The sequence below is a fragment of the Setaria italica genome, chromosome VII (genome assembly GCF_000263155.2).
Source record: "Setaria italica strain Yugu1 chromosome VII, Setaria_italica_v2.0, whole genome shotgun sequence".
NCBI lineage: Eukaryota > Viridiplantae > Streptophyta > Magnoliopsida > Poales > Poaceae > Setaria > Setaria italica.
In genome coordinates this window covers 22118819-22133726 of record NC_028456.1, presented here as the reverse complement: position 1 = coordinate 22133726, position 14908 = coordinate 22118819, and the positions used below count along the sequence as shown (strand labels likewise).

The window sequence follows — 14908 nt, the reverse complement described above, 5'->3', positions numbered from 1 at the left end:
AAGCGAGTCAAAGTTTCGAGCTTAGGATCAGATTTTACATCAACCGTTATTTCGTTTGAATCGAAGTCGTTTCTGAATCCATGCGACCCGTTTCTGAATCCTGATGAAGTGCACGCACACTGCAGCGCTCCGTGTATAAGCTCGCCCGAAAGACCATTTCGAACGAGCGATCAGATGCCGCCTCCACAAACCGCGACCCCTCTCGCCATCCTCTCCCGCTTCCTCTCGTCGCCCTCGCCCCCGCCGCTGCCCGAGCTCCTCCGCGTCCACGCGCTCGCCGTCACCTCGGGCCTCTCCCCCCGCCCCGACGTCGCCGCCAAGCTCGTCTCCGCCTACTCCTCCGCGGGGCGCCCCGGGCTCGCCGCGCTCGCCTTTTCGGCCACCCTCCGCCCCGACGCGTTCCTCTGGAACTCTCTCATCCGCGCCCACCACTGCGCCTCCGACTTCGCGGCCGCGCTCGCCGCGCACCGCCGCATGCTCGCCTCGGGCGCGCGGCCCTCCCGCTTCACCACGCCGCTCGCCGCCTCCGCCGCCGCCGAGCTGGGCGCGCTCGGCGTCGGCGCCTCCGTGCACGCGTACTGCGTCAGGTGCGGCCTCCTCGTCGGCGATGGCGGCTCCGTCGCCGTCGCGTCGTCGCTGGTGTACGTGTACGCCAGGTGCGGCGTCGTCGGCGACGCGGTGAAGGTGTTCGAGGAAATGCCCGAGAGGGACGTCGTCGCGTGGACCGCGGTGGTATCCGGGTGCGTGCGGAACGGGGAGTGCGCAGAGGGGTTGCGCTATCTGGTGGAGATGATCAGGCTTGCGGGCGACGGCGGGGCGAGGCCAAACTCACGGACGATGGAAAGTGGCTTGGAGGCGTGCGGGGTGCTAGGTGAGCTGAATTCTGGTAGATGCTTGCACGGGTATGTAGTTAAGATCGGGGTTGGTGATTCCCCGTTGGTGGCTTCTGCACTTTTCTCTATGTACTCGAAGTGTAACAGCACTGAGGATGCGTACATTTTGTTCTCGGAGTTACCAGAGAAAGACGTAGTTTCCTGGACAAGCTTGATTGGAGCTTACTGTCGGAGAGGGCTTATTACGGAGGCCATAGAGTTGTTCCAGGAGATGGAGGAGTCGGGTGTGCAGCCAGATGAAGTTCTTGTTAGTTGTCTGCTTGCAGGGTTGGGTAACATTGGAAATGTGCGTGGAGGGAAGGCATTTCATGCGGTTATAACAAAGAGAAACTTTGAAGATAGCGTTTTGACTGGAAATGCTTTGATCTCAATGTATGGAAAATTTGAATTGGTGGATGTTGCAGGCCGAGTTTTTAGATCATTGCATCAACAAGACGTGGAATCTTGGAACTTGATGATTGTAGGATACTGCAAAGCTGGATGGGATGTTCAATGCTTAGAGCTGTACCGTGAGCTGCAGTTCAGAGATAAGGATGAATTCCTGTGTGACGCCAACAGCTTGGTTTCTGCAATCTCTTCTTGCTCACGGCTAGCGGAACTAAGACTAGGTCGATCAGCACACTGTTATTCAATTAAGCATTTGCTTGATGATAATTTATCAGTGGCAAATGTTTTAATTGGCATGTATGGAAGGTGTGGAAAATTTAATAATGCACGCAAAATATTTGACCTGGCCAAACTGAAGGGGGATGTTGTCACGTGGAATGCACTGATTTCCAGCTATGCTCATCTGGGGCATTCAAATGCTGCAGTGTCACTGTATGATCAAATGCTCACTGAAGGTTTGAAACCCAACTCAGCGACCTTGATCACTGTCATTTCAGCTTGTGCAAACTTGGTTGCATTGGAACGTGGAGAACAGGTACATTCTTATGTGAAAGAAATGGGATGGGAGTCTGATGTATCAATCAGTACAGCACTTGTTGACATGTATGCTAAATGTGGGCAACTTGGAATTGCAAGAAGGATTTTTGATTCTATGCTTCAGCGTGATGTTGTTGCTTGGAATGTGATGATATCAGGGTATGGGATGCATGGGGAAGCAAAACAAGCATTAGAATTATTTGGTGAGATGGAGAGAGGAAGTGTTAAGCCTAATGGTGTCACCTTTCTTGCCATTCTATCTGCTTGTTGCCATTCAGGGTTTGTTGAGGAGGGCAGGAAGCTGTTCACTAGAATGGGAAAGTACTCACTTGAGCCTAACCTGAAGCATTATGCCTGTATGGTGGATCTCTTAGGGAAATCTGGGCATCTCCAAGAAGCAGAAGATATGGTTTTGGCCATGCCAGTGGAACCTGATGGTGGGGTATGGGGAACTTTGCTTAGTGCCTGCAAAGTGCATGACAACTTTGAGATGGGGTTAAGGATTGCACAAAAGGCATTTGCTTCTGACCCAGAAAATGATGGATATTACATTTTGATGTCTAATTCTTATGGCAGCGCTAAAAAATGGGATGAGATAGAGAAACTAAGAGAGATGATGAAGAATCATGGAGTGGAAAAAGGTGTAGGATGGAGTGCAGTTGATAATTGTGGGTGACTTAAACTGCAGCTATGCTCTTTCCTTCCTCTCAATTACTTATTTCATCCCTCAAAAGATAGTGATCTTATAGATAGATAAATGGTTAGATACTAAAAGTTAAGGCCATAAAAATATTGATTGTGCTTCTTTTGGAGAATACGCAAATTGATCCTTGTGCCATCTGTATCATAGAAGTGGGAACTGTGCAGTTAAAGGTGTATATGTGTAGATAACAGATCCGTGCATCAGACTGGCTGTACCATGGCAGATACAGATCGTTGGCAGTAGGTTTCTGAATGATGAGACTGAAGCAGCACCACTGATAGATATTATTTGACCATGATCATGGTGTCAGTGTCACTAATGCAGTTTTCTATAAAAGGTGCTGAGCTAGTATTATGTCGCTGCAATTTTGCCATGATCATGGTGTCAGTGTCACTATTGCTGTTTTCATAAGTACTGATCATTATGTTGCTGCAATGTTGTAAAAAATGGACACACCTGAAAATGTGCACCTAGCTGCTTATAACAAGGTAATTCATTCTGCTAGAGTGCTAGTTGATCTATTTTTTTACTAGCTTCCTTTCTGTTTTTAGTATATTTTGTTCACTACGTACAATAGGCAGAATAGACATGGGGTTGTGGTGGTGGAGTGAAGACTTCCCAGGTTCAGCTGCAAATGCAACTTCCCCGTTACTTTTCTTGTGTGACACATTGTTCGTTTTGGCTGCATCCAGATTTCTAGTGTTTACTTTTCTCCTTGTGATACATTTTTCGGCGTGTCTGCCATTTCCTTCAACTGCTAATTCAAATGTTGTCTTTGAATGGGCAGGGGAATGATTATTTGCATAGTCCTCGCCAGTCGTCACAAGACACAAAGGAGGGTTCATGCCTTGGCAATATCACAATTCACACAATCCTGCCTGATTGCTTAATCACTCGTTTTTCGTTGGCAGGCGCGTGTGGCCACGCCTTCTAGCGATCCCAACACGATCAACTTACATCATTACATAATTCTTGATTGGTCTCCTGTTGCTGCAGGTTTGGTTTTTCATCACTTGATAGTTGGTCCTGTTTCTGTGTTGCATCAATTTAATGGGCGATCGTTTAAAAGGAAACTTAACGGGTGACACTGTCCTGTTATGCTATCTTGATTTGTAGGAGCACAGAAACTTCCTGCATCTGCATGGAAGGGCATGGTACGAACCATAATTATGAGGTAGGGTCGGAAAATGGTACCCAGTGTCACGTGCCTTCGATGCCACGTTGATCTGTTGATGCAGAGCTAGCCGTGGTACTGGTAGCGCTGTCTAGAGCCAAAAATCGGCAGCTGCATATGCAGTGACATTGCGCTGCTTTTTGTGTCATGTTGCTCATTAAATTTCTAGCGTAACTGATGCTTCGCATTTGGCAAGCCGGTGCAACACATCACACATGAAGCTGCAAATTGATAAGCTCCGACCGACCTGCCACTTCTTTTGTAGTTTTGTTGTCTGTTGACGACGTACAGCTGAGAACGGCTGCGCTCGTCGTGCGGGCCTGAAAGAATAAATGCAAACCTGAGGCAAATCCTGTTTCGACGAACGGCGCCCTGTAATATTTCAGATATTCATGAGTGTTTTTTTATTGCGAGAAGGCGCATATCGGCATATTCATCTTTGATTACAAAAAGTGGAGTCTTTCCACAGAACCGTTGGACCAAAATATCTGGCATTCCCTTTTCATCATCTGACAAAATTGTTGCCGAGTTCTCATAGTTCCAATAAACTCTTTTTGTTTAGGGCAATAGCTCAAATAAACTGTCATGAAGCTCAATCACGTGAGGAGCACGAACCGAACCTTCTAGCAGCTTCTCACCTTCCTCTCTCCCTCCCCCGTTCGCCCTCACAAAATCCTCAGCGCCGGCCATCTGCCAACCATGGACGCAATCACGCAACGGCCCGCGACGTCGCAATCGCGCCGCACGTTACCGCTCCCATAAAAACAAAACGAAAAACGCCGTTACGACCAGGAACCCCCCGGTTCCAACGAAAAGACCTTCGCGAAAACGCCCCCGGCCACCTCGTCACCCAACCAGGCCGAACGCCCGTACCCTCGCGGATCGGACGCCCCGATCGGACACTGCGACTATATGTCACATATGCTGACTTCTCTTCCTCCATTTGTGCGCCGTTCCTCTCCCTTTGGAGATAAGGTTCCGGTGGAGCCAGGTTAGAGCAGTGGAGGGTGGTTGCAGCGGATGCGGCAGCGGGAGCTGTCGGAGTCGAAGGAGGAAGGCGATGCAGGGGCAAGCAGAGGAGAGGTGTTAGGGGCTCGCTGCCGGTAGGGTTAGGGTTCGGCATGGACTTCGAGGTTCGGGTTGCTGGGGTTGGGATCTCCTGTGACCTTCGGCTGTAGAGGGAGGGCCTTGGGCGGCGGCGAGGTAGCAGGAGCCACCGGCCGCGGGTGGCAGAGGATAGCCGATGGGCGGAGGAGGAGGTGGGGGAGTGACGGCGAGCATCCCGGCGGAGCCGGGTTAGGGCGGGGCGGTAGGAGTCGGAGACGGTGGAGGAGTCGCCTTCAGCGACGTGTTGGCAACGCCTAGGCCCAGGCTAGCCCCCAGTTGGTGTAATAGATTGTTTAGATGAATTCACTTAATTACTATCGTGTGTTTTATTCCGTATTTTTTTATACAAAGAGACAATAGTTGTATCACTTAAATGATTTAATTTGCACGCAAGGCAATCTTGGAAAAAGTTCGTTTTGCGTCTTAAAAGAAAAGGACAGTAGAAGAACGTGCTTTGGGCCCAAAACAAGAAAGAGCGTTTCGCTTTGCGGCCCTTGAAGCCCCACTACGCAGCAAGCTCAAGATATCCCGCAAGCCTCGCACGACCCCCGCAACCCCGTCATTTGCCCCCGCCCTGCATCAATAAACGCGAGCGCGGCGGGGGGTGGGGCTTCCCCTTTAACCACCCGTGTTATCCATCCATCCATCCATCCGCCCCCCGCGTTCTCGCTCGCCTCCCCTCTCTCTCTCTCGCCCTCCGCTCGCCCGCCCGCCGCATCGCTTTTTAGGGTTTTCTCCGCCTCCTCCTCCTCGCTCCCCCCCCCACCACCCCACGCGCGCGCGTCGACGAGGCCGGCATCCGCGAGGCTGTTCCGCCCCCCAGCACCACCTAGGCGAGATGGGACACAGCGACGCCGCATCGCCCGCATCGGCGGCCGCCGCGCGCGACGCGAAGAAGAAGAGGGTAAGGTGGTCTCTGCCTGTTGGGGGTGGGGGGTGATCTCCGCGATTCGATTCGGGTCCGGGGGGTTCCGGGTTGGGTTCGATTTGATTGCGCCGCGCGCTGATCTGATCTGCGTTCCTGTTTTCTCGGGTGCGCCTCGCAGGGGAACCGGACGGCGGCGAAGCTGAAGCAGAGCAAGCTCGAGACGCGCCGCGAGCAGTGGCTATCCGGGCAAGGTACGATCTCGTGCCCGTTCTGTGCGATTGTTTTTTTAATCCGCTGTTTGTGATTTGGGGACGATTTCTGGCTGGGGTGTGGGGATTCGGCAGTGGTGCGCATGCGAGAGTTAAGATCTCCCTGCGATGGATCAAGGCTTCGTCCAACCCCTTATGATCTTTTCTGGGCTAAGAAGATGGAGACAAAGTTTGGGGGATTTTTTATAAGGGATGGCTTAGAATGCAATGCCTCGTTGATTTGGGTGATCTAGTGGGAAAAATAGTGTTTTTATTGACGATTCGTTAAAAATCTGACACTTTTCGGTTTGGGTTGATCCAGGCAAGGATGGGAAGGAGACAAAGGTTGCGGCTTTGCCAACAGGAGCAGGCTCAAATGCTGGCTCACCAATCCTCGCTTCTCCGCACCCTCCACTCCCTCGTCGGCGCGCGGACACAAGGTCAAGGGGAAGTGATCCGGAGGACAGGGAGGAGGCTGCAGCTGCCACCCTAGAGGTAGGTGGCAGCGACCTCGACTCCCCCATGCACAGCCCTGTCTCAGACAAGTCTCAAGGCGGTGGCTGTGCTCAGAGGAAGGGGTTCTCCGGCAATGGTGGTGGGCCCAGCCTCAGCAGTGGGAGCAGTGTGTGGTCCAGCTCAAGGAGTGTGAGTGATGCTGAGGAGGACCATACAGGCTGCCCGGAGGATGAGAGTGAAGTCTTGGATGATTGGGAAGCGGCTGCTGATGCACTCTATGATGATGACAGTCATTGCCACCAGAGTTCAGTTCCCACAACACCCCCACCAGCTCCTACCAATGCAGCACCTGCCAATGCAGCAAGACCGGAACCGATTCGGAGCAAGGCAAGGGCTTGGGCACCTGATGATATATTCCGTCCACAGAGCTTACCCAGTATCTCCAAGCAGGCCAGCTTCCCAGCAAGTATCGGTAACTGCTGGGCAGGGATGGGGATGAGTGCTGCACAGCAGGGTATTCTCTCTTTGCCGTTGTCGTGCCCTATATGCTACGAAGATCTTGACCCAACAGACTCGAGCTTCCTCCCCTGCCCTTGTGGGTTTCACCTGTGCCTCTTCTGCCACAATAGGATCCTTGAGGCAGATGGGCGCTGCCCAGGTTGCAGGAAGCAATACAACACAGTGCCTGCAGCAGAAGGTGGTGGTGGCCCAAGAGCAACAATGATTGGACGAGAGATGGCAAATATAGCACCAGTGCGGCTATCCCGTTCTTGTAGCATGGGTCCAAGATACTAGACTGCCAGGGTTATACTAGTTCTATGTTGTAGCTCTTCTCATTGCATGTTACCGTTGGATATGCTAGTTTTTTGCGTATCGTCTGCTTTTGGTATAAAGAAATGTGAATATTGGAATAGGTGCTGAATCCATATAGACTTGTCCAAAAACTATGTTCTTTAGACTGTTACCGTTGCATGTGTTGCTGGAGGACTGTTTGTTGCTTACAGTTTGTGAGATAATATATATGCTATATAAGGTGACTGTTATGTCCTTATCTACGAGTATTTGAGCAGTAACTGTTGTTTGCTCAATGTGTAAACACGAGGTTTAGCTGTTGGCAAGCCTTGTTATGGATCTATACCTATTCCTTTTCTATCTAGTTTTTGATCTGAGTGTAGCTTCCCAGCATGCCGTTGGAATTTGTTTCTTTGCTGGGTTTCTGCCTGCTTTTACTATGGGCATCTAAGCATGTAGCATTTAAATGGATATGATCTTAACTAACTTTTCAGATTCTAGTACACCAATATTTCCCAGTCTTATTATTTTGCTCTTGGCAAGAAGGGACATGCATCTTCATCATATTGTAAGTTGGCACATCATGTCCCTCTTGCTCTGTTGTGTGAGTTCAAATATTTGCATCATGTTCTCCATGTCATATCCATGTAAATAGGTATATGTGAGTTGTGACCAATACTTTTATCTCAGCTTCATAACCATGCAAGTAGGCTATGTGAACATGAACCTGATGACTCCTCAAGTACTAACCTAGCTAGCTACTGTAAACTTACTGTATGACATTATCAACTAATGAAATGTTATTAAACCAAAGGAACTTGTTACTTGTTAAGACTTCCATGAGCTTCTACTATACATTCAGCTTAAGCTTTCTGCATGTGAACTAATTTTTGCATTAGACTTCATCATTCATGTTGAACTACATGTCTGCATTATAAATTTCTGATCCTGCTTGGACCGTTTGTAATCAGTGACATTTAAACCTAGCGTCCCTGTATGTTGAATAGTGTCAGACCTAGAATTTGTCTGTTAGCAATTAGCTTACAAAATTTGAGTTGTAGAACTTCAAAGCTTTTGCTTGATGCTGTCATGAGCGCTTGATTTTACTGGGGAAGAGATTGGAGTTAAAAGCGACTAAGCTTTCAGTTACCCATAGCTAAGTTTGTATTTATGAGTGTAAGTGTTTGTCTTCAAAATATTATGAACATGTGCCGTCGAAAAGCTAGTTCTCATCTGATGGCTTAATGGTTTCTTTATAGTCTTTCATTACCCCTGAGTATTTCGTTTGTGGGGATTTGCTTGCCCTGGGTATGTTCTCAGTACATTTAAGTTTGTCCTGACTGTTGTGATCTGGCGTTTTTGAAGAAGGTATGAACTTGACATGCATCTAGAATGATGGCTCTGGCTCTGCAGATTCGATTAAACTGACTAATCAGAATTTCAGCTTTGCTGGTTACTTGGTTTCATGCTGTTTGAGGTTCAACGCCAGACTTAGTTTTGTTTGAGCGTGTAAATTCAGCATGGCCAGTAGTCCATTCAAGGTGCTTCGTACATGAAAATATCGAATGTTGGCTTGAAAGACTGACATTGTATGAGTGTTTATACTGTGCGTGTTGAGTTGACCGATTCTTGCAAATCATATTTTGTGCTTCTGGGTTTGCGTTTCATTAATGCATCTTTCAAAGTGCAATCTCTACCTGTGCCACCCTGAATTGGTTTTGCAGTCCATCAGGCGGTATTATAGCGATGAACGATGTGATATCTGGCACTATGGGCTTAACGAAACTACGAAACGAGCTCGTGCACGACGATATTGGCTTCTGGTGTTGTCGTGTTTACAAAGGGAGAACAATCCTACATTGCGGTTTTCAAAAAACAATGTTGGAAGCACTATACGCCATAAGCACACTACTGATCATGAATAACTACATTTCTGGAAGCGTAGTGAGACTGTACATGGAACACGTTAAAGTTGCTAATAGATTTGCATCTGCCTCCAGAATCAACTTTAAGCTGATACACAGATAACAAACTAAAAAAGAACAGCAAAAGTTGCCACTTCAAAACACCTACAAAGAACGAACACATCAATAAGCCGATGTGAGTTGCTTGCCAACTTCCCTCTTCAGCCACAAGGTACGCAGCCTGGGTTCGTAGGACAGAAAGATCTCACGGTTCTCGGCATCTTTGAAAACATCAGAGGCTAGGATCTTGATCTCATCAGACACATCAGACATGGTGTTCATTGCCTTGATGCAGTTTGAGATGGTGAACTGATCTGCTTCATTTGCTTTCTGTTCTTTCACGCGAGCTTGCTTCATCCTGAAGTTTAGATAGGCCTCCATGATCTGCTGGATGTCTGTAGCCTTGCGCTTCTTGCGCCTGTCTCTATGTGGCTCCACGCAAGAACTTGAATGTGCCTGTTCATCAGCTCTCTGTGCCCTTCCGTCTGCACCATGTTGTTGTCGTCCCAGTACCTCCTCAGTGTGGTTATGCAGAACATCAAGATCATCTATACCTTGTGGTCCTAACGACGTTTGTTGAAGTAGGCTGACATTTTTCCATGTCTCGTCAATGTTTGCAATGATCGTTCCACTAGGTCTTCCAGACATGTCTGGGGTCATGCTCATGTTGTTGCCTCCCTCATCAACATTTCCAACAATATTCTGTGGTGAATTCTGTCCTCCTTCAGGAATAGGGCCTATCATGGTTGAATGTACATATCAGAAAAGCAAAGGGTAACACAACAATCGGGTCAAGGTAGCGTGCGTGTGCGTGTGCACCACGGATAAGGGGAGGTGCCTACCATCAAATAACAGCCCCAGCGAGTCATGCATTTGAAAGCTCTTATTTTGGTACTTCCGTGCCTTCGGCATATCCTACCAAATTTATAAAGAATATCAAAATTTTACCTCAGCTGCATATATAATCAGAGCAGAATAGTTAAATCCTCACCTCGACTATCTCATCCCAGATTTCATCTGTCGCTCTAATCATGGATGCACTCTGGTCCCATGAAACACCATCTCGCTGGAGGATCAATTTTATTAATTTATAGTCTTTCTTCAATTGAGTCTCGTGTTCCTGGATTTGCATTTTACTAAACTTTGCTTCTGGGTACCTCATGTTGAAATCCCTAACAATTTTCCTCCACCCCTCTGTTTTCCATCCAGTTGGGGTACGATAAAGTGAGGTATTGTTCTCATGAAGTATATCAACAAGGCCCTTTTCATACTTCATCATCCATCTTGCTCTGTTTGCCATTTAACCCTGCAACATGTCAGAAAGCATCAATTGCATTGCTCTGAAGAGGGAACCTAAAACTAAAATGGACAAATGTTAAAGACAAAAATAAATGGAAAAAGTCCTTTACTCCCCTCATCTGTTCACTTTGTCCGCGTAACCCCCTAAGCAAAATTTAGGCTCGATTTACTCCCCCGAATTATTTCAGTTGGCCCAATCTACCCCCTAATAATGCTTTCCTTTTTTTATTTCTCTGTGTATAAGTTGAATTTTAAGTTCCAATTTTGTGAGCAAATACAAAACATGATGCCCTACGTTAAAAAATTATACTAAGATTTTTCATGATTATTTTCATACGTTAGAACATTTAATATGAAATTGACTTTAGATATACAAAACTGTATGAAAAGTAATCATGAAAAATTTCTAATGTATTGTATTTTTCTAATGTTATAAAGTCAACTAACAAAATCTGAAATTAAAATTCAACTTGCACACAAAGAAACAAAAAAGAAAAAAAAACTTGTTAGGGGTAGATTGGTCCAACTGAAATAGTTCATGGGAGTAAATTGAACCTAAATTTTGCTTAGGGGATTAAGCGGACAAAGTGAATAGTGAGGGGAGCAAAATGGACTTTTTCCAAAATAAATTCACTAATGCCTCATGTTTTGAGCTTAATCCTACTATATGATAAGCATACTAGAGCCAAACCACTTTGTACATGTTCTTTACTGACTCCGTAGTAGGTTACATGGCATTCTCATTGGAATATATAACTCAGTTCTGTAGGTACAAGGACAACTTATATGAACCATATTCTATATAGAAAGAAAAGAGTGCATTATCTCTATTGAAGGTAAGCACGAAGGAAGCATGACAATTCCATGTCACTACGTCAGCTTCTTTTTCACAAGCTATCTATTTACAATCCAGGCTGGTGAACAAAAATATAGAGAAGAAATTTTTACACCTCACCAAGAAGGCCAGAACCTACTAAGTACTTGCTAAAGATCATACACTTAGAATCATGTACATAATTCTACAGAATGATAAACCTAAACAGGACACTAGATTTCCTTGTTATGTTTGGCACAACCATCCACCCCAACATTTTCTTTAGCAATTGGCGAATAAGTATTCCAACAATCCTACTACAAAATTTGAAATCACCGACAATACACTAGTTCTCCATTAAGTCATTGGTAGCATATGTTTTCCTGTACTAGTTTGCTACAGCAAATGAGGTTACTGCAACTTTAGTACAAACTCAATCATGGTAGGGATATTTCATCCTGACTATGCTATCGGAATCTGTGTAGAAATGCTACTACTAAATAATTCAAACAAAACATGAGCGAGCTCTGGAAGCAGAAAAGCTTCGCCTCAAGGACACAAACAAAAAGATATAAGCAAATATTTTCTGCTTCGTTAGAAAGATTAGCTTCAGTGAGATAGGAATTCAGATCCCAGGACCAAATGGTGTCGACCAGCGTTGGCAAAAATGCATGTGGATAGTTGGAAACACATACATCTTGCTCCAGTTGCTACTGGTCAGGAACAAACAGAAATCTACTTGCACAGAGACGCCCAGCTCATAAGCCCGACATGAATTTAATCGAACAAGTTGTAAATGGCACGAACAAAACTACATAGAGCAACCACCGGTTCGACATCATCATCCAGCACGGAGCAGGCCGCTGCCTCGACAGCAAACTCTATCAGCGTCGCCGTGTCGAATCCAGAGACTCACCGGATCGAGGCCGCACTAACCCACGCTATCAGCGAATTCAAACCCGCCTGGAAGGCGACCTAATAAACGGCGGGGATCGCAAGTGCAGGGATAAGGCAAAGATGAGAACGAGATCAGGTACCTCCCGCGCCGAGCACGCAGGAATCAGGCGAAGCCGTGGCGGCGGGGCCGCGAGCCGGCCGCCTCGAGCTCAACGGCGTCGACGCCTCGCGTGCTGCAGACCCGCCGGTCCCCAATCGCTGCCCCGGGCTGTAGGGTTTCCCCCTTCCCCGGTTTGGTCGAGGAACCCAGCTGTTTGGTACCCGTGATCTGTCCCCAGCCAAACGTGGTTAGGCACGATGGGCTTGTTTGGAACGGATAAATCCAAATCAGAAGAGGGAAAAAAAGTAGCAGGAACGAGCTATCCCTGGGAAATTTTGCTAGCCCTCCGTTTCAAATTGTAGACCGTTTTGATTTTAGATATAGATGTATAATAATATCTATGAAACTAAAAAACTAAAATGACCTACAAGTTGGAACGGAGGGAGCACATGGCAATCATAGTAATTGTTATGAGCGTGTTAATTGCCCCAATTACAAAGTGCCCTTAGCAAATTTTGACAAGATAGTAGGAGTGTGGTGGGTAAAGTAGATCGGGGAAACACTTGAAAAAGGAGAGGAGATCTAGAATGCATGACTTCATATGATGGGAATGAGAAAACATGCATATCAATAATGTTTAATGATAGATTAGCTCCTCTGTGGCTCATGCTAAACTTGGATCAGAGTGAATGTTTCTCTTTCTTGTGTCGTGTGCAACGCGTAGGAATAGGATCACGTTCACCAGTCGTTCAGGTTGGCCTGACTCGGACGATCCAAGGATCAGTAGCACATAAGCTAGATTGGAACCTCGGCCATCATGTTCGGTTCTAGTATGTATATTACATCCCAGCTGAGCTTCAATGATAAGCGAACATGGTCCAATTTGATAACGGAAGGACAATTTTAACAAAGTAGCCAAAGATTAATGAGAAAGATCAGAGATAATGGGAATGCTTGGAATCTGCACATAAAAAACCATACTCATTCTGTCCAGGGGCAGACCTAGAAAGGCTCCAGTGAGGTCACATGTCCTCACTCAAATATTTGAAGCAAAAGCAATAAATTTTTTTCACCATGTAAATCTTTCTAAATTCAGCTTTTCCTTGAGTTGCCCCCCCCCCCCCCACCCCCAGGTTTTTATCCTAGGTCCGCCCCTGATTCTGTCAAATGCACATAAAAAATCACACTCCTTCGTCTTTTCCTAATACAGCCTCTTCGCTCGAGTGAGCTCTATATTTCTTTATTTCTATTGGACAGCAAATAAAAGAATAATCAAAATTCATAGCGACATTACACTTCTCGGTAAGAGAAACACATATACCTTGCACTTGTAATGAACGCGCACGAAGAAATTTGTAGCTACATGGTGGGAGTACCTTGCACTTATAATTTCTACATTTCCACCGGATGATCCTGTTCCCTACTTAGGGACATATGGAAAATGACATCCTTCTCTAGTTGCTTAAAGCTGATCTTAGGAACCGAATCAACCATTCTTGGCCTCCCTTTTTCTGAATCACAGAATTCTCACTTCTCGGACGATGAAATGAGCTGCAAAACCAGAGAGAAGATTTTGCTTCAAAACAACATGAGACAAGAGCTGCTGACTATTGGGTGCTATGTAATGACCTGAACTTCTACATCACATTGCACGTTAATAAAGGTAAAGAAAAGCAATGCCACATACCTGACGGTGACGAGCGACTTCAAGCAGCCACCTCTTACTTTGTGGTGAGTTTGTGAAGATCAATTGTGTTTGAGATTTGCATTCCCGCGGGGTCGAGCTCCTTGGTGGGCGGCTGCGGTGGCGCGGGTCTCCTCGGCGGGCGACCGCTCACGGCAGCGGCGGCAAGGGTCGGGTCTCCCCGGTGGGCTTTGGCGGCGCGGGTCTCTCCTTTTCATGGCCCGGACGGCATCTCCAGCAGCTGCACGCGGGTGACACGGCTTGCGGCGGCAGCGGTCCACGGCTGCCGCGCCTATGCCGGCGACTGGGCCTTCCTCCCCACGGCCCGGACAGCATCCCCAACGACCGCGTGCGGGCGAGGCGGCCTGCGGCGGCAGTGAGCCATGGTGGCGGTGGTGGTGCGTTGCGACAGCCTGGCAGCGGCATCCTGGTGCTAGATCCGGTGCCCCTACGGGTGGATCTGCCGCTCCCCCGCCTGGATCCGTGTCCACGGTCGCGGGGGCGCTTGCTCGTCGCTGATGAGGGTGGTCTCCGACCACCACATGTCGGACCTGACCTCCCTTGGTCCAGATTTGCGTGCCCCCAGTTGTTGGCACCATACTTCACCCGTTACCGGTGGTCGTCGCCTCAGGGCCACGGCAGGCGCGTGCATCACCATTGCCTCCTGCTGCCGCCGCCACCTGCCTCGCGAATCCATGGTCGCTCTCCCTTCCCTCTCCCGTGGCGCGATCCCTCGCTGGCGTCCCTACGGCGTTAGCCCGGTCGCAAGGTCACTCCTTTCTCTACCCCTAAGCTCCTACAGGCTCCTCTCCCTCCCGTCCTTCCACCTCGCCTTCTCCTCCCTAGGTCACGCTCCTCCTCCTCCCCTCACCCCCACCACACCCAGGTCGCGCTCTGATCTCCCCAAGGTCGCCTTTTCTCACCAGCATAGGCTCCTCTAGTAGGTCCGACTGCTCCCCCTTCGATCCGCTTGGGCACTCCTTGG

At 47.9% G+C, this 14908-nt stretch overlaps 3 protein-coding genes across 4 annotated transcripts; 2 read left to right on the top strand and 1 right to left on the bottom strand.

The window, feature by feature from the left end:
- Window positions 1–37: 37 nt before the first annotated feature.
- On the top strand, window positions 38–4124 carry LOC101766316 (pentatricopeptide repeat-containing protein At4g39952, mitochondrial). Its single transcript, XM_022828308.1, has 3 exons — window positions 38–3008; window positions 3308–3516; window positions 3637–4124. The coding sequence occupies exon 1, from the start codon at window positions 175–177 to the stop codon at window positions 2491–2493; it is 2319 nt and encodes a 772-aa protein (XP_022684043.1). The 5' UTR covers window positions 38–174; the 3' UTR covers window positions 2494–3008; window positions 3308–3516; window positions 3637–4124.
- Window positions 4125–5418: 1294 nt separating this feature from the next.
- Window positions 5419–7508, top strand: LOC101752921. The gene is made up of 3 exons (XM_004975821.4): window positions 5419–5705; window positions 5848–5920; window positions 6240–7508. Exons 1-3 carry the CDS (start codon window positions 5640–5642, stop codon window positions 7166–7168), a joined length of 1068 nt encoding a protein of 355 aa, XP_004975878.1. The 5' UTR covers window positions 5419–5639; the 3' UTR covers window positions 7169–7508.
- Window positions 7509–9065: 1557 nt separating this feature from the next.
- LOC101786786 lies at window positions 9066–12479 on the bottom strand. Of its 2 annotated transcripts, none has more exons than XM_004975820.2 (4): window positions 12280–12479; window positions 10121–10435; window positions 9972–10032; window positions 9066–9866 (listed from the first exon to the last, which is right to left on the bottom strand). In XM_004975820.2, exons 2-4 carry the CDS (start codon window positions 10427–10429, stop codon window positions 9253–9255), a joined length of 984 nt encoding a protein of 327 aa, XP_004975877.1. In that variant the 5' UTR covers window positions 10430–10435; window positions 12280–12479; the 3' UTR covers window positions 9066–9252. The 2 variants fall into 2 exon arrangements, with proteins under 2 accessions (XP_004975877.1, XP_004975876.1); XM_004975819.2 differs by having other exon boundaries at window positions 9972–10044; window positions 12280–12477.
- Window positions 12480–14908: the final 2429 nt, after the last annotated feature.

Coding starts and splice junctions, on each gene's coding strand:
- LOC101752921 (XM_004975821.4), top strand. CDS start 5,640: ATGGGACACAGCGACGCCGCATCGCCCGCATCGGCGGCCGCCGCGCGC. Junction 5,706..5,847: donor GCGACGCGAAGAAGAAGAGG/GTAAGGTGGTCT, acceptor TGCGCCTCGCAG/GGGAACCGGACGGCGGCGAA. Junction 5,921..6,239: donor GCAGTGGCTATCCGGGCAAG/GTACGATCTCGT, acceptor GGGTTGATCCAG/GCAAGGATGGGAAGGAGACA.
- LOC101766316 (XM_022828308.1), top strand. CDS start 175: ATGCCGCCTCCACAAACCGCGACCCCTCTCGCCATCCTCTCCCGCTTC.
- LOC101786786 (XM_004975819.2), bottom strand. CDS start 10,429: ATGGCAAACAGAGCAAGATGGATGATGAAGTATGAAAAGGGCCTTGTT. Junction 10,045..10,120: donor TCTGGGATGAGATAGTCGAG/GTGAGGATTTAA, acceptor TAAATTTGGTAG/GATATGCCGAAGGCACGGAA. Junction 9,867..9,971: donor GCTGGGGCTGTTATTTGATG/GTAGGCACCTCC, acceptor CAACCATGATAG/GCCCTATTCCTGAAGGAGGA.